At 46.7% G+C, this 19,302-nt stretch overlaps 1 protein-coding gene across 1 annotated transcript in view; it reads right to left on the bottom strand.

Moving 5' to 3' along the window:
* Positions 1-17,263, bottom strand: part of ITGB1BP2 (integrin subunit beta 1 binding protein 2) — a 121,041-nt gene extending 103,778 nt beyond the window's left edge. Inside the window, exon 1 of the mRNA XM_078640233.1 lies at positions 17,156-17,263. Coding sequence (XP_078496359.1) covers positions 17,156-17,219 — 64 coding nt within the window. The 5' untranslated portion in view covers positions 17,220-17,263. The remainder of the gene's footprint in view (positions 1-17,155) is intronic.
* Positions 17,264-19,302: the final 2,039 nt, after the last annotated feature.

The raw sequence follows: 19,302 nt of genomic DNA, 5'->3' as shown, positions 1-19,302 counted from the left end.
AATAGGACGAAATAAAAATATCAGCTGCGGTTGGTTTGTGACGTAACTTGATCGGAACTAATGGTGGCGGGAAATTACTGGATGCCTCCGGGGTCGCTTTTGGCAAGCCCTCGGCAAGAAGAGGATACATACCCTTAATGAGGGCATTCCTCTGTCTGTCTGACTGTTCGGCTTTGACTTGTTCACCTATCTCGATTAGTTCTTTTTCTTGTGCTCGTTCCGAGGATTCTCTACTTAATTCTGACTTTCTGATTTCTTTTTCGGTTCTTTTATGAGCTTCTTTACGCCATAGCTCGATGGCATCTTTCTGTGATTGTCTGGCTTTCTTTTTCCATAATGCCTCTTCTACTCGCATGATGCACTCGGCATCCCATGTACCCGATACGGGCCATCTATACTTTTCTTCTAACTGTTTTGTATACTCTACCCATAAATCTAGATATAGTATGGCACTTATGCCATGCTTCTGATACATAAAATGACCTGGACTGTCCCTAGGCGGGACAGGAACTGCTTCCTCTAACAAACCCTTTCTAGTTTTTAACTGACGTAATTTTGAAAACAGCGGCATGACTGAACTATAATCTGGACACAATAAAATACACAATGAACACGATACTTATTCCCCATTCATACCACGACATTAAAATACATGAAAAACATTTAGAAATAACAGTTCGAACAGAATACTACCTGGAATACGGAACACAGAATATATGACTTTATATGAATTTTCTCGAGAACAGAACTGACTGGAACAGAAACTAGATGCACTGCTGAAACAGTACGAAACTTACCGGTCTCATAAAGAGACACGTCAGGACCCGCATCCACCGAAGTGGACACTTCGTTTGTGTGTCTGGGTACCACCAACCCACGGACCAGAGTCAATTAGATTGACCCTGTCTAGATACTACCCCAGTAATGGTACTCACCGGGCAGCAAGAACGGAAGGCCTCGGACTGGACTGGACTGCTTCGACGACGACGGACAACGAACTTCGGACTTAAGTTACGGGTGGACCTCCGGATACCTCGGACCTTGGACTCTTGGCTTGGGCTCTGGTCGGGACTCGCCGCATTCCTCCACCGCCTCGTCTGGATGCTGGACCGCCTCCTCCGTCTCCTCCGTGGGCCTGAGGGATACTTGAAGCAGAAATATCTGCACGTGCACGGTATGGTTCCGTCACGGCTGCAGCGGGTCAGGGGGCCGGCGTGGCTTCACCGGCGCGTGGGGAAAGGGCAAGTCCCTATTCGGGCGCCATTATGTGGTAAATAAATAAATAATACCCTATTTTTGAATGTATAAATGAATAACAGATAGCTCAATAAATAAGAGTCAAGATTCGAGGTAGTAGGAGTTTCGCAGGTTTATTACAGCATAAAGGACAGGAACAGGACAACCTGCATAGGAATGGGATGGCAGGGCCCAGCAGCTGCCGGGGCTGGATCTGGGATGAGCGCGCTAGCATTTAATAACAATACACAAGCATATATAGTAAAACAGTTGCATTACAGTACATATGATAGGCGGAGCAGTGGGTGGAGCAAAGGGTGTATACATAGACATGTGATGCAAACGTAACAGAATATGTCATGAATGGGGCGGAAACCGTGGAGGGGGCTACCTAAGGAGCCGGGACCTCTAACCTGGTGGTGCGCGCAAACTGGCAATGACGTATCACTAGGAGAAGCTGGGGGCTATGAACTCTGTGCTAGGAGCAGAGACTGAAGTCTGGAGAGTCAGGGCGACATGTACCTAAGCAGTATCTAGTATCTGATGTTTAGAGAACATGTTGATATAAACTAGAAGTCAGGAGGGGAAAGGCTAACAGACTCTAAGACTGGAGCATGCATTATTCTACATGTAGTGCGTGATGAAGAATACGAAATGACCATTAAATACAGTATTTCTCTTACATGGAGCCGGAAAGGCTAGACAATGACGGAAACTATTGATGCAGTTCAGTAGCTTAGGAATGCAGAGAAGGAGGACTGAACTGATAACTGAAACTATAACATACTCTTGGCAGACTCAGAGGCAGAGCCAGGCTGAACCGGGCACTGCGAGGCAGGAAGTAAGTGAAGGGTCGAGGATACAGGTGGGGGCTGTATCGCTCCTCAGCGAGGTTTCAGGAGACAGGAGCTGAATCTGGTGTCCAGGCCTATTTGAGGCCTAGAAACGGGGACTTTACAATGAAATAACGTGCACACTGAGAGACGTGGCAACGTAACTTTACATAGGCCTGATATTCGTAGTATTCACGAGGACTGGAAACTGACATACTAGAGGTGGACACAACTATAATTGCGTCTTGAATCGAACATAGGGAATACATATGCATATCAATCATGCACACATAACATATGATGGATGACACGTAGGGACACAGAACATGGCAGAATTTACTTTTCCACATACCCAAGTGGTACCGGGGATATTTTTACAGTCTCGGAACCTCTGCCGGTACATTTCGGGGGTGAGTCCGTAGCGCGTGAGTAGGGCCGTTTTCATGTGCTCATAGGAGGTCATTTCGGTGTCAGGGAGTTCCAGCAGGGCGTCCCTCCCTTCGTTGACGAACTTTCCCCACAGGCCGGCGCCCCAATCCTTCAGGGGCACCCGATGGGCGGTCATGGCCACCTCGTAGGCTTTGAACCATTGCTGGATATCATCGTTCTTGTAGTATTCTTTGACTACATCTTTCGGTAGGTGAACCTTGGTGTCCACGGGAGGGGCCGAGGTCTTGCCCCCGGCCGCGCTATCTTCGTTGCCCTTGGCCTTGATTTCTAGTTCTCTCAGGCCTCGTTCGTGTTCATAGGCTAGTCGTTTTTCTTCGAGGTCACGTTGTCTCCGTTTCTCTTCTAGATCCCCCTCCAGCCGTAGTTGCTCGAGGGCTATCTTTCTTTCCGCTAGCTGGAGTTCTCCGTCTAGCCGGAGTCGTGCAAGCTCCAATTCGTGTAGCCGGTTGCGCTCTCGTTCTCGAGCGTCTTCATAGATGAGGTCCGCGTTTAGTGTTGCGGTTCTTTCCCCCGTCGGGGGTGCGCTGGTTTCCTGTTGCACGTTCGGGCTATTCTCCTCTTGGGGTGGTCTGTCTCGGGATTCCACCCAGGCTTGTAGGGCCGATTTGAAGTCCTCTTTTGTGCTCAGGCCAGTGGTAGCGATACCCATGTCTTTACAGAATTGTTTTAGTTCTTTGTGGCTGTATTCTTCTATCTTCTCTTTCTGGAATTCGGCCGGTAGGTTGGTTCCTTGGGTCGTCATGGTCTCTGTGTGTTTTTCCGTTGTAGCGGGTAGATCACTCTCTGTACGATTTTGCGTTGGCTCGGATCGCAGCGCCTGCCACCAATGTTAGAAAGGCTAACCCGGGGGAGGCAGAAGGTGTCTGACTGACCACCCCTGGGTCTACCCCTCCTTCAGAGAAGGGACCGAGCGAGGTCGAGAGGCCTCAGACGGGAGGGCCATCTCCTAGAATCGTACAGCAGAGTAACCACACCACTACAAATATACACCACACGTAGATAGAGTTTTCAATCTTTATCTGGCAATAAGTATCGTTTCAATATATACAGCAGATCCCAAGATCTGGAAAGTCTCGTGACAAAGGGGCAAGGTAGCGGGACAGTCTTATAGGTGGTCGGTGACAAGGAGACTCTACGCACAGCTCTCAATCCTCGAGCTGGGGCGTCCCGGGAGGTGGGGCCGCGGCAGCGCCAGCAGGCTCCAAGATGGCTCAGCGAGTGTGGACCGCGGCAGCCCCAGCAGGTTCCAAGATGGTTCAGCGAGTGTGGACCGCGGCAGGCCAGCAGGTTCCAAGATGATTCAGCGAGTGTGGACCGCGGCAGCGCCAGCAGGTTCCAAGATGGTTCAGCGAGTGGGGACCGCGGCAGCGCCAGCAGGTTCCAAGATGGTTCAGCGAGTGTGGACCGAAGCAGTGCCAGCAGGTTCCGAGATGGTTCAGCGAGTGTGGACCGCGGCAGCGCCAGCAGGTTCCAAGTAGAACAGCAAGGGGAGTTCGTCACAGGGTCAGCCGCGATAGCATCAGCAGGGCTTCTCGACTCCGGGATACAACTGCCGTCCGACTCCGGGGCTGGCCCAGATATAGGTCTGGAGTCCTTTGATGTCCGGACCCTCTCGCCTGGGGGTCCGAGGGGCCGGGATGATGGTGTCCAGACACCCAGCAGGGGGGTGGAGCCAGAGCCCAGGGAGGCCGGAGGGCGATCGAAACCAGACATCCGGGGACGGTTGGAGAGCCATCGAAACTCCCCTCTCCTTGTCTCTGGTGGAGGGGCCACTCTACCACCCGGAGGGTTCTTGGTGCCTCGATGGCGGGCTCGCTGGGGCCGTGGCCGCGGCTGGTCTGGGACCACGTGTCTGTGACGTGATGGGCCCAAGATGGCGTCGGGCCTGGAATGAGGGTCCGGGGTGGGCACCGGACCGGCAATGCTGGGGCGGCCCTAGGGTGCCGTGTCAGTGGTGGTGGGCCGCCGGGTGGCGGATCTGGTGGCTTGGAGGGCGTGCAGAGGTGTGCCCGAGGCCGACCCGGGCTGGATGGAGGGCCGATGTCGTCCGGGGCCCGCCATGCAGGAGGGGTAGGACCACGCCACGAGGCCGGGTCCAACAAGACTTTTTTCTCTGCAGCCAAAAAATCATCTTCTGGAAGAAGTAAGGGTGGTCTAGTCACCTATATTGCAAACACCTTATATAATGAGGACATTTTCCCCTAAAATTGGAAGAGAATTATCAGTTAATAGTCCTAAAGAGAACTAAACAAAATATATATGTTACAGTAAATCTTTACAATAATTTGAATACAGACGACTTGACCAACCTTCTTTCAGAGATTTCCCTAGCCCTCCAAGATCTGCGAGTACAGTACATTAAACAGTTATGTATAATAGTGTGGGGCGGTGATTTTAATCTCCATCTATGTAGAACTAACAACACTGATAGATGTGGTGTTGAAGAGGATGACGGCAATGGCATAACACACTTTTTACATTTGGCTGAGGGTGAGAAAATGAATGAGATTATGACAGAATTGGAACTGGGCTTTGCTAATGAGATAAAGACCTCCCCAGTACCTTTTTTGCCAACATTCAACGGCAGAGGTTTGACGAGCCTGATAGATTATGTCCTGATTTCATCATGTAAAGGCCCTAACATCGAACTATTCGAAGTAATTAAAAATCCATTGAGCGACCATTTCCCAAATACCATTGCAATATACGAACCAAAATCTCATAAAAAGCCTCACTTAATGAGTATCTTAGACCAGCAAGAGCTCGAATTAGGATCTTTGAATGGGTATACATTAAAATGGGGAAACATCGACAAAGGAGCTGCAACAGCAAAAATAGTCAGGCAAAATCAAACGAACATAATAAATTGTCTAGACTCAAGCACAAAATCCAGAGAAGTTCTGGCTAGCTTTAACACTATTTCCCAAAACATAAAGAAAGAACTTACTAGGGCATGTAAACAAAAAAGTCAGGCGAAAAAAGGCTGGTTTAGCCCGGCTTGTACAAAAGCTTACACGAAGCTGAAGGCAGCCCTAAATAGGGAAAAGAGAGACAGAGGGGAAGTCATTAGATTAAGAAAAGAATAAGCTTTAGCTCTAAAAACCAAAAAACAAGAGCTAAAACCTGATCTATGGGAGCGTTTAAGTAAAAGCTCAGAATTAAAAGATAGTGCAACTTTCTGGCAAATAGTTAGATCTCCTTTTTTAACAAACAGAGAGGATCTACCATCCATCGATGTTGCAATTAGCGACAGTGAATGGGTGAGTTACTTCTCTAAAGTCTTTAGCGACGGGAATATAGGGGGAATGGAGCACATAGATCCCTTCACCGAGGTTGTTTACCCAATAAAATTGCATTTTTTACACGACGAGGTACAAAAAGCACTTAAATCTTCGAAAACAGGTAAAGCCCCAGGCCCAGACGGGGTCCCAGTGGACATTTTTAAACATGTAGCAGATCTCTGGTCCCCGTTATTGACTAATGTCTTAAATGCCACCATAGATGAGGGCCTAATAGAAACCTGGAAAACTTTGATACTGGTCCCTATATTTAAAAAAGGGGACCGAAATAGCCCATCCTGTTATAGACCGATATCACTCCTGGACTCGCTCGGGAAGATGGCAGGCCGGATTCTTCTCGAGCGACTCCAGAAGTGGACAACTACCCAAAACATCATTTCGGCAATACAATAAGGGTTCCGCGAGGGGCTAGGCACAGTGGATCAAGCATTAAACCTGTCTTTATTGGCAGGAAAATACGTGGAGGCCAAGGAGACAGCGCTGCACATGGTGTATGTAGATTTATCCGCAGCATTCGACTGTGTAATACACTCGAAGCTGTGGAAAATTATTTTAGCAATGGGTGTTGACCCTCCGGTTGTGGATTTCCTTCGGGAATTATACACCAGTACAACTGGAAGAGTAAGATTCGGGACCAAAGGACAGCTCACAGAAAGTTTTAGGGTGGAAAAGGGGGTCAGACAGGGTTGTGTGCTGGCCCCCTTTTATTTACCCTGTATACAAATGGGCTAGAGGCCGCCATGCTAGAAGGAAGTAAAGATCTCCCCTTAATTGGTCGTCGGCAGATACCGGCCCTGTTATATGCCGACGACGCGGTGATCCTAGCAAGAACTCCTGTTGAGCTGCAGCGAGCACTAGATAGATACTGTGCCTTTATGTCGAGTCTAAATCTGACCCTTAATGTAAAAAAAACATACACTATGCATGCGGGGAAAAAAACTACAAAGACAAGAAATTTGTATGTAAAGGGTGAGGCATTGGACAGGACTGCAACATACCCATATCTGGGAATTGTAATAGATGAAAATTTTAAATGGAAGGCAGCGATTAATGCAAGGAAACTGGCCTTTTTAAGAGCAACAACAGCATTAAAATCGTTTGCACAAAGATTGGGTCAGAAACCACCATCTGAACTATTAAAAATATACAATGCAAAATGTGTAAGTACTGCCACGTACGGAGCTGGGATATGGGGCTCAGCGAATGTGGATAAACTGCAAATAATAGAAAACTCGTTTGCAAGATACTTATTAGGAGTACCGAAGAGCTCCTCCACATATGCTTGCCACTTAGAGCTGGGCATAGACTACATAACAGACACCATAAAAACTCAACCAGTAATGCTGTGGCGCCGAATTTGGGTAACTGAACAATGTCATCTAACAAGATCAATTATACAAGATATCCAGTCACTTGATCATTGTGGAAAAATAAAATGGTTAGAATATGTCAAAGCCTTATTAACTGATTTAGGATTTGAATTTTTTTTTTGCTGAGCCGTTAACAATAACTGCGATCTCAAAGGCGGACTTAAAAAAAGCTTGTCTGGCACATTTGGGCCAAATACGCCTGTTAAAAGAGATAGAGAAACCCTCTGTCCAACAGGGCCTACTAGCTCAGACCGTGCTTTCCATTGAACCCTATTTGATGTACAGTTTAACCCAATTTGAGAAATTGTTGCTGACACGTTTCAGATTTAATATGTTTCATTTAATGGTCTCTTTCCCCTCTCATAATGATTGGTCATCAAAAACAATTCCATGTCCCTGTGACTCTGTCTCTACACAATCGACCATACATACAATTCTCTTCTGCAAATTTTATATAACCCCATGAACCCGCTGGTTACTGCCTATATTGAAAACCTGGGGCCTGCGTCAATGTCGTCCAGCATATCTGGCGCTCCAATACCTTGAAAATGAAGTTATTGCAAAGATGATGGCCCGTTTCCTTAAATTTTGTATTCGTCATCGTTTAAATCTTTGAAAAAGACGAGCCTTCCTTTCTGCACAATAGGGGCTTGTTGAATCCACTGTAATGAATGCATGCTGTGGTCATAATCTAATGAATTGATATTTTACGAACCGAGACCGTTATGAAAACTGTTTTTATTGTATAAGTAATAACCAAATTTTAATTGATTCTTTTTAACCGAGATAAATGTACAAAATGCATTTTGTTTCTTTTTATGAACTTTTATGGTATTTCTACAATGATGAAAAACCGAATAAAGTTGGTTTTGATTTGTATTGCGCATAAGAAAGTTGTGGACGATGTAGGTCGAGGGAATGCGTTTGCGGATGAAGTGCGAAGGAAACGGCGCGAGACATGATGAGCCGTATGTATGTGGCAGGTCCTGCAAGATGGGTTGTGGAAAGTGGAATGTGTGAAGACACAATAGAAAGTGTGAAGATGATTCAGGCTGAAGCTACGGAAAAAGAAGTGAGTACGTGGAGAGAGAGTACGGGTATGTTGGATTCGACGGGTTGTTGGGTTGAGTTGTCAGAACACCAGCGATGGTTGTTGCCTGATGCGTATGGGCTCCCAGTGTTACTATGGCTCATGGAATGGCTCACATTAATTCGAAGGGAATATGCAAGTTGTTGGCTCCAGTATGGCAGAATGCTGGAATTCCGAAATGTGCTGAGAATGTTGTGAAGCATTGTATGATTTGTCTGAAGTATAATCCTAGCAAGGGAACTCCAACTCCAGCTGGTCATTTTGCTCCTCCGACGTATCCATTTGAAGTGATGCAACGAGATTACATTCACATGGAGAGATGCAACAATCTGAAGTATGTCCTTGTGGTTGTTTGTGCCTTTTCCAGATGGATAGAGGCCTACCCCCTAAAGGATAATACTGCCTTGTCTACAGCTAAGGTTTTGCTCAAAGAGTATTTCCCTAGATTTGGTTTGCCGAGAATTGTATGGTCGGACAATGGGAGTGAATTTGTGGGTCGAGTCATGAAGAAAGTGTGTATTGGATTAGGGATAAATCAGAAGTTCCACGCTGCGAATCACCCCCAGTCAGCAGGTCTTGTCGAATGCTATAACGGCACATTAAAGCTGAAACTCGCTAAGATTCAAGCGAGCACTGGTCTTACATGGCCGGATGCCTTGCCGTTGGCTCTTTTGTCAACAAGGACGACAGTGCATTCTCGTGTGGGACTTAGCCCATATGAAATAGTTTTTGGTTGTCCAGCGACTGTTTGGGGTGTGCCTCGTCCTAAAAATACAGTGACCTTGAGTACCCTATGTTGGTGGATTACTTACATGACTTGACTGCTAAATTACGTGTTCTCCACGATCCAACCTGGTGATTTTATCTTGACGAAGAATATTCAGCGATCCAAGAATTTGGAGCCGAGATGGACTGGTCCCTATTTGGTATTGCTGGTCACTAGAACTGCTGTTAGAGTAGCTGGTAAAAAGAACTGGGTGCATGCCACCCATACGAAAAAAGTTCCGTTGCCCTTACCGTATGATAAGTGGGTGAGGGATGGAATAGCTGACTCCGAATGTGAGAGAATCCCTAGATTCATACCTTTTAGTGATGCACATTTGACATGGACTCAGTCGGAATGCGAGGATGATGATGTTCTGCAAGCTGCTGTGCCTCTGTCTCTGAGACTCGACATGACGAATCCGGAACTCCTCTTTAAGGATCAGACTGTGCCTGGCAAAGAGCGCTACAATCTGAGATCGAAAAAGGACGTTTGAAATGGACAAATAAATCTAAAAAATTTTATGTAGTGAATTACACCTTGTCAGATCAAGAGACTTTTTACTTTTTCTTTTTCGAGTCACCATCCGGACTCAGCTGCAGGGTCACGGTATAAGTTCTTAAGGGGTGAGCCGCGTATTGACACAAGGTCTGTGGTTTAGGGTCGTTAGTACGATCTTGACGCACACTTAAGTGAAGAAGGAAAATTGCCATGAGCAGCACGTTAGAGGATGGAGTCTTTTGAGTCCGACAAGGGTGTTAAAAGAGTTGATTTCAGAGTGCAAATGTGTATATTGGTTCGTAGTAAATGTTTTTTAATAATGTGTTTTCTTATGCTTTTGAACATTACATTGGTTTGTGTGGGTTGGATTTTCTATGCATCACAACAGACACTTGCATCTACCTCCCAATCTACTTTTTCTTTTCCTACTGTTTCCCCACATGAGTTTCATACATTGCCTGACCATGAACAGACACAAAGATTAGAATTTGTGAACAATTCGTTTATACAGATGTTACATAAGCATCAGCTAGTTGTAAATACCACGAATTGTTGGGTGTGTGGTCTTATGCCACATACGACTGATAAGGGAATGCCATATTTGGTTTTGCCTTTTTCGCCTAATGGGTCAGTATGGGCACTCCAGTCAATGTTTATCTATGCGAATGAAGCATCTCCTGTACGTTCTGTCGAAGATAGTGCGAATAATAATGCCTTGATACAGGGAATAGTAGATATGGTCAGAGATATTGATGCATATAATGCTATCCCTAAAGATGAGGTACGAGCATATGTTGGTTGGAACAAGACGAGATATAGTATTAGTCTGACAGAGAAAGAGAGACAGAAAAGGTCTCCTCCTATTTGGATTGTACCCCACCGAGGTCATTTTTGTCTGCAAGGTAATGGTCAGAATCCGAGAGCGCAGCTTGGTAAGAGTGTGTGTGTTCACACCTATGTTTATACGTCCCAGAAATCTCCACCGTTCGTGCCAGCTAAAGGCACGTATTTTGTTTGTTATGATAGAGCATATACATGGTTGCCTTCTGACTTTTCAGGCACATGTTATTTGGCATTTTTGCTTCCCCCTACATACACAGCTGCTTTCAACTACCATAAGACAAGATATGGTAGAGGTGTTATCGATGCAAAAGACACTGCCGCACAAGAAGTTGGAGACTTCTTTAAGGGTTTCCTGCCCTTTTGGGGTCCTATGGCTAATGGTAGGACAATTCGTCAGCTTACGTGAGTGGTCGAGGCCACTATAAATGAGACTGCAGGTGCCCTTAGCAATATTACAGCCGAGCTTCAAGCGGATCGCCTTATGACATTACAGAACCGCTTTGCTTTAGATATTATACTTGCAGATAGAGGTGGAGTATGTAAATTGATCGGGTCTAGTTGCTGCGTTTTCATACCAGATAACGCCCAGACAGTGTACCAAGCAATCTTGAGGTTACATAAGTCCGCTGAGTCTATACATGTAGACGAAGGGAACTGGTCGTTGATGGAATGGTTTTGGGAACTGCTGTCCAAATGGGGATGGAAGATTCTGATGTTCCTTGGTATGACTTTAGCGATCCTTTTCTCGTGTTGCTTATGCATCCAGTGTGGTCCCGCCATTTGTAGTCTTTGTGCTACAATCTGTGTGAGAAGACCAGTCCAGAGAGAAGCGAAGGATAATAAGATGATGTTACAGCAGCACCTTGATGACCTGATGAGAATAGATATAGACCTGAATTCATATTGACGTGAGTTTAGGTCATTGCCTACGTAATGGCAAAAGGAGGGTCATGAGGTTCCGTGGTTTTCGGGACCGGACTCCATTTTGTTTGCGTTGTTCATAATGCCATTTTGTGTTGCCCTCACGTAGGCCGTGGAGGTAACCGAACGAACAAAGTTGCATGGGCCTCATAGTTCATGTATGCATTAAACAGGCCCTTTTCTGACTTGTGAGTGAACTGCAGGACGCTGACCTCTTCACCTGAAACTGACCCTTCACGAAGCCAATTTCTCTGGCTGATCGTTGTCTGAGATTGCCAATCAATGTTCAGGGCCTCGTTAACCTTTAGTTTCCTTGCACATGTTTTATCTTGTCCAGCATCTATTACTGTTTCCTTTATGTTCTGACATTACATGGGTTGTGCTTTTCAATTATAAATTTATCCGGCTTGCAAAGATTGAATTTGGGACAGTCCTAATAATTAACTTTTGGGTTGGGTTACTGTAAATTGGGTTTCTGTTAATGTGATACTCAGTTAGAAAATGTGTCCTATTGGTCAGAATTTTGCGCAGTGGGTGTACATTTATAATGAGAATATTGTGTATAAAAGGTGATGTCTTGCTCTATGAAATTTGAACAGTTTCTTGAGTTGTACACCGTGTTGTATTGCTGAGATTACTGTTACTAGCTGCAGCTAATAAATTTGATCTCTGACGCCACCTAGAAGTATTCCGTGTCTCTGTTTGCCAAGACAGGTGAACCCGAAGACTTTGGGCGTGTCCCTGGCGCCGCTGGGTTCTAAAACCCGGTTCTTCAGTACTCTAAAGACCTCGCTGACAGTAAAAGATCCATCTGTAGACAGAAATGAAAATGGAAGAAAAATAGAACTCCTGATGACCTCATGAACATCACATCAGCCGCACAAAGTATTGTACGAACACCATCAACGAAGCAGCAGAGACACAATTACTCTCTTTGGGGCGATCATTTTGCTCCAAAAGTAATTTTGATTATGTCCGAACTCCAGTGGACGTGTTCAAATTTATCAGGAAATTAAAATTGACGAAATACTATGCTATTAAGAAATCAGCAGATACACAGCCATTTACATCACGGGTTCTTGCATCCAATCAAGCGGTATCTGATATACCTGCACTCAGAACTTTGAGTGCCTTGGCAACAATACCACAGAAGAAGATCCAACATCTTCCACCCGGAGCCTTCTTGTCGGAGTGGACATTGCTCCATCCATAGTGACCTCAAGTCCTTTTAAACTTCCATGATGTTGTTACAGAAGCACTCAAAAAACTGAAAGTGCAAACCCAGAGAAAAGTAAGGCATATGAAATACAAAGACAAGAAATATCAGGAACTACTCAAGAAACTACAAAACGGTGTTATCATTAACAAATCGGACAAAGGTGGGAACGTAGTTCTGTGGCCAAAGATACTAGAAGCTCATAGAAATTTGGATGATTCAGAGTGTTATAAAAAGTCTAACATTTTACAACTGAAAAAAATCAAAGAGACTTTTGGAAAACATTTAATGAAATGGAAGAGGGACGGGCTCATTTCCAATGACGAACTCCTGTTCCTGCGTAATGATTTTCCTATAACCCCTGATACATATTTCATCCTTAAAATCCATAAAAAGTCACTCCCATTTCAGGCAGAGGAGGACTGTTGAAACGAGTATCGCAATACGTTGACTACTATCTGCAAGACTTTGTACGAACATTGCCTTCTTACGTACATGGTACTGGCCACTTTTTGAGCAAATTGAAAAGGGTTCCCTGGTCCGATTAATTTTTACTGATTACTTTGGATATTTCATCATTATATACTAGTATTAATCATGCCGATAGACTTAGAGCTGTGGAGCACTATTTGAGCAAACAACCCATCCATTGCTATAAACACAATATAATGATTTTCGAAATGAATAGTTTCTGTCTTCATAACAACTATTTCATGTACAACAATGAAGTGTATCAACAACTAAGAGGTGTAGCTATGGGGGCCTGCTTCGCCCCGAGCTATGCGTGTTTACACGTGGGGCAATGGAAGGGGCAGGTTCTTCTGGTGGCACACAAGGAGGGATTTGACAGTCATGTAGTTAGCTGCATGCCCTTTATTGATGATAATTTTATCATGTGGAATGGCTCAAGAGAAAATGCAGAGACATTTTTGGCCATGATCAATATGAAGAATATTAACCTACAATTTATGGCTGAAATTGACAGGACCGCAATACATTTTCTTGATGCACATATCAAAATAGTAAGCAACAAAGTGGTAACAACTTTACACCGCAAGACTACCGCAGGCAATTCCACTTTCCATGCCGCCAGCTTTCATCCATACCATTTGAGAAAAAGTATTCCATATGGAGAATTTTTGAGGCTGCGCAGGGTATGCAGTACTGATCATGAATTTTATTGCTGTATAGAAAAGGCAAAGATTAGATTCGATGAAAGAGGGTATGACAAACGAACCCTTCAACAAGCATTAGCGAAAGTGAGGAATATCACAAGGGAAGATCTTTTACCCATAGAATCAGAACCCCGGTCTGGTCATGACAAACCTATCAGTGACGAAAGGGAAGGTGGAACCAAACCTGAGGCTCGCCTCATAACCTCATAACTACTTACAGATTAAAATATCAAGCCTCTCTAATTCAATCATTCCCCTCTCAACGTGGAAAAAAACAATAACAATCCAAATCACTTTAGTGTCATTCGAGAGAGACATTGCTCGGCTTCCCAAAAAAACACTCCTTACAGCTCTTGATGCCTCGTATATTAAGGGTAAACCTCAGCCATACTTTCAATTATTCTCTCCAATCACAGACTCGCAATAAAATTATTTTTATGAGGCTGTTAGCCCTTCCAATTCATGATTTTAATCCGCTGTGGGCTCGGAGGAATGTTCAGTTAACTTGTAGGCTCTGCAATTATCTACATGAGTCCTGGTCACATCTGCTATGTTGTTGCCCCCATCCTGCCGACGAGCGTCGACGTCTACTGGTCCCAGTCTATCGGGAAAAGTTACTGAGACATTGCAAGGAAGCATCAGATTTGTGCGTCAGTTATAATTCAGCGCAAATTCTAGCAGGGGCTGGGAAGTTTGTTAACATTATTTTAACTGCACTGCACAAAGCTCAGCACTTAGGAAAGACAAGTCTTCTCCTTATTGCAGAAACAAACGTTGATGAACGTTAACTATCAGTAATAAGAATTGTGACATTTTGCTATTGGCTTTCGCACTATATACTCCCCCTTTTGGACTAATCGGCTAATTGGGATATATTGCCATCAACCTGAAATGCTGCTTTCGGAACTGAGATTTTTCGTATTGCCAGATTTTATAAATGTGTATACAATTTTTCCTCTTTGAAATTTTATTAAGTATCACTACGAAGTTTGTACGTTACGGATTTAATTAACTGTATAATAAAATATACAAATATACAACTACTTACAGCCGTCAACAGAAACAGGTGCGGTCGAATGAATAGCAATTGACCCATAGTCATGACAGACACCATCTTGGGGGAACGTCTACCTCCGACACCGGCTCTCTCTTTCAGACGAGCTATGTCAATGAACAAGGCCCTAGTGAGAACTCGCCCTGAACTACCAATGCATGCACCCGCAGCCAAAGCAAATCGGCTAACACTGAAACAAGGGTTCCATAAATGCAGCTCATGCGGAGCCTGTACATTTGGCAAAGACACCTTTGAATGCACGTCTGCTTTTAACCCCTTCCATGCTGGTGACGGAACCGCTCCGTCACCAGCCTCGGTCGCACTGTGCTGGTGACGGAGCGGTTCCGTCACAGCCCGCTCGGCGCGCCTGCGCGGCGCTGATTTCGCACCTGCGTGGCATGTTCTATTGAGCGGGCGGGCCGTGACGGAACCGCTCCGTCACAAGCACAGCGGGCCCAAGGCTTGTGATAGAGCGGTTCTGTCACGAGCATGGGAGTGCCGCGCGGCCACCCCTCCCCCCAGCGCTGCGGCGGTATTGCCGCTGCAGCGAAGGTGTTAATAGCAAGCCTATCCCACTGAAAGCGATATATAACTGCAGGACCGAGTTCGCCGTACATGTACTAACATGTACGTGTGGGTTTCAGTATGTAGGGAGTACAAAGCTGCAGGTCCATGTCAGGATTCTGCAGCGTCTCAGGGCCATAGTTAATTCCGATGCAACATATCCTGTGGACAGGCGCTTCAACGCTATTCATAACAACAATTTGGAGAGCCTGAAATATTTTGTGATTGAGGCGGTGCCACTTTCTAGAAGAGGAGCCAACAGGGAAAAGCTCCTCAGACATCTGGGGCCTCATTTATGAGAAATGATGCATCGCTGCGTGGAAGCAGCGATGCGTCACTTCTCAGTGCGCCCTCCTTGCGACATGATGGATGCATCATATTTAATGTATGACGCATCATGTCGCAAGGAGTTACAGATACGTCAGTATTTCTGACGTATCTGTAGGCGCAAAAGTGACGCATTGCTGGAGTGTGTCACAAAAGTGACGCAACTCCAGCAATGCGTCCTTTCACATGGGGCAAGGCCCATGTTGTTAGTGCCTGCGTCAGTCTTACGCCTGCCATGAAGCAGGCGTAAGATTTTGACGCATTAGCGGCCAAAAAATGGCGCAGTGAAATCTTATAGATTTCACTGCGTCACTTTCATGACCCTTTCTTGCGTCAAAACGCCCCCATGCATACATTATACCTGGCGCAGGTATAATGTGGCGCAGGGGTTTACAAAGTGACGCATCTACCTTGATGCGTCACTTTGTAAATATGGTGCAACAAGGTGCAATTTTTGCGCCACTGGTGCGTCACAAAAAGTGACACACCTGCGGCATAAAAGTGACACACCGGTGGCATAAAAGTGACGCACCGGCGGCGTAAAAGTGACGCACAGCCACATAAATGAGGCCCCTTGAGTCTAAATTTATATTGGAACTCGATTCAAGAACCCCCAGTGGCCTGAACCAGGGTGAGGATCTCCACAATTGTCTTTAAGCCCTAGGAATCTGAGATACCGACTCTAATATCTCCTGATGATTCGACATCTCCACGTGCCCACTATCTTTCACGCCTCGCTTATATTCCGTGCAGCATTTCTGACATGCACAGGAGTTGTTTTACCCCACTTGAAGCCCTGGAAACAACACCTCATGTCCTGGCACTGTGCCTCATGCATGACTCATGACTTCTAAGTTTTCAGTCTGCCTATGTGCAGGGGCATAGTGAACCCTCCCCCACCCCACCCCTCGCTTTAGGAACTACAGCAGGGGTGAAGTCCTTGATGGGCCTCTTCTATCTGAAACTCTGCAGACAAAGGCTCAGCTCATAATGTGAAAAGGTAAGTGAGTGAGTGAAGTGAAGGAATGGGTGAGTGGCTGGAAGGAAGGATTAATGAATGGGTGAATGGATAGATAATGAAAGAAAAGATGGATGAGAGGAAAGGTAAATAAATGGATGTATGAGTGAAAGGGTAGATGGACGGGTAAAAGGATGGATGGGTGAGTGAAAGGATGGATGGAAGGGTGAATTGATAAGTGAAAGGGTGAATGGATGGATGGATGAGTGAAAGGGTGGATGTAAGGATTGATGAGTGAGTAAAAGGGGGTAGATGGACAAAAGGATGGATAGATGAGTGAAGGAGTGAAAGGGTGGATGAATGAGAAAATGGATGGAGTGAAAGGATGGATGAGTGATAGGGTCAATGGATGGATTCATGAGTGGATGAGTACATGATGGGTGGGTGGATGGATGGATAAGTGAAAGGGGGATGGAGAGAGAAAGGGATGATGACAGCACCCCACCCCCTGACAGCGCCCCCGCCCCTCCCCGGGCCCCCCCGGCCGTCACTCACCCTCTGAGTTCTGCTCCGGGTCGAACCTCTCCCCGCAGCCCTTGTTATAGCACTGAAGAGACATCCTGGGGGCAGAGGGGGGCGCGAGAGTCCTGGCAGCTCCTTCACTCTGGGTACAGCTCCTTTACTCTGGGTACAGCTCCTTACTCCGGAGGTATGGCACAGCTTATTTACCCTGAGGTTACAGCTCCCTTGCTCCGGGGCACAGCTCCGTCACCCTAGAGCGGCACAGCTCAGTTACGTCGGGGTGAGGGCAGGGCCTCACGTCCTGACAAAGCTCCTTCTCCTGGGGCACAGCGTCGGTAGGCAGCGCCTTGATACAGCTCCTTGGCAGACCCAGCGCACACTGGCAGAGCCCTTATGTAGCTCCTTCTCCCGGGGACACAGCTCCAGTCCTTCTCGTGAGCCCTGATACAACTCCCTGGTCGGTCTAGCGCACACTGGCAGACCCCGGGCCCGGTATGAATGAAATAGCTCCTGCCGGAGTCTGGAAGGTTCACGGCGGCTCTGGGTGGGGGTGGGGCGGCGAGGCGCTATCTTTAGCCCGGGGCAGGGGAATGCAGGCACTGCAGAGAGTCAGCAGCTGGTGACAGGTGGGCACCCGACAGCAGGAGGGGCAGGGCCACCCTGGGCACACATGCTTAAAGAGCAGCGCTGCAGCCGAGGCGGACACAGCTCCGCTGAGATCAGCGCTGCTCCTACCGCACCGTGTGATCCTGGGGCAGTGAACCGCGGGCAGGACAGGTCCGTGGGATAGACACACTGTGAAGAGCAGCACTGGGCAGTACTGGTGTGCTCCACAGCTCCTCTGTGCAAGGACAGCTCACAGCGAACACCACTGCTCCTCACTGTGTGACCTTGGACACCTCTGAACCCCAGACAGGACACCCCCGTGGGATGTACCCACTGTGAAGAGCAGTACTGGACAGTACTGGTGTACTCCACGCCCCCTCTGGGTAAGGACAGCTCACAGCGCAGCACTGCTCCTCAGTGTAACCTCACTGTGTGACCCTGGACACATCTGAACCCCAGACAGGACACCCCCGTGGGATGTACCCATTGTGAAGAGCAGTGCTGGACAGTACTGGTGTACTCCACAGCTCTTCTGGGTAAGCACAGCTCACAGCGAGCACCACTGCTCCTCAGTGTAACCTCACTGTGTGACCTTGGACACCTCTGAGCCCCAGACAGGACACCCCCGTGGGATGTACCCATTGTGAAGAGCAGTACTGGACAGTACTGGTGTACTCCACGCCCCCTCTGGGTAAGGACAGCTCACAGCGCACCACTGCTCCTCAGTGTAACCTCACTGTGTGACCCTGGACACATCTGAACCCCAGACAGGAACCCCCGTGGGATGGCACAAATATATGAGGGACATTGCCGAGATGCAGTGGCCGTTGACGGGCACTTTCAATGAACAAAAGATTGGGTATTTACAGGAACAGTTATTTAAAAGGTGAAGTAGACAGTCTATGTTTGATTCTCTCAGAACGTGGTAGAAGGCAGCTAGGCAGAGACAACTGAAGTCCGAGAAAGAGGCCCGTAAAGGGAAAATGAAGACACTGACTCCGAAAGCTGTAGCATATGACAGAGAAAAACAGTAAAAGGGAGTTGAATGCGAGGATAGAAGGTTTCGATTGCACATTGATAAATCTTATTTGGCTCAGGAGAAAATAAATACCTTTGTGGGAGAATGGTTAGATACTCGGCCCGCTTCCATATGCTCTGCCAAAGATCTATCCTACTGTCCCTGTGTCATCACAGGCGCCTGTTACAGCTGTCCCCTCTGTTCCTGTGTCTTCTGCTGTCATTTCAACGACTGTGGCTTCGGCTCCTCTTTCTTCTGTTTCTTTGCCGTCTGTGGCAATGGTGTCTGTTAGGGATGCTGAGACAATAGATGCGGCTGGAGTGCTGTCCTCAGCTCTTACTCCTGCGACACAACTGCCAGCAATATTTGTGCGTGTTACTTCAGTTGCTTCTCCTTCAATGGTTCTTCATCCCCCGATATTTGTAAGCACTGAGACACCAGTTTGTGGGTTGAGGATAGAGACTTACCAACATTTCATGAGCGTATGGGGCCTTTTGTACGGTCTGCGGAGGGAGATGAGGAGAAGAAGATTGTGGCTAATCAGGCCGCACAGTGG

Source organism: Lissotriton helveticus, chromosome 4_2, assembly GCF_964261635.1.
Source record: "Lissotriton helveticus chromosome 4_2, aLisHel1.1, whole genome shotgun sequence".
Lineage (NCBI taxonomy): Eukaryota > Metazoa > Chordata > Amphibia > Caudata > Salamandridae > Lissotriton > Lissotriton helveticus.
The sequence above is the reverse complement of the archived record's forward strand: the minus strand, read 5'-3'. Positions and strand labels throughout refer to the sequence as shown.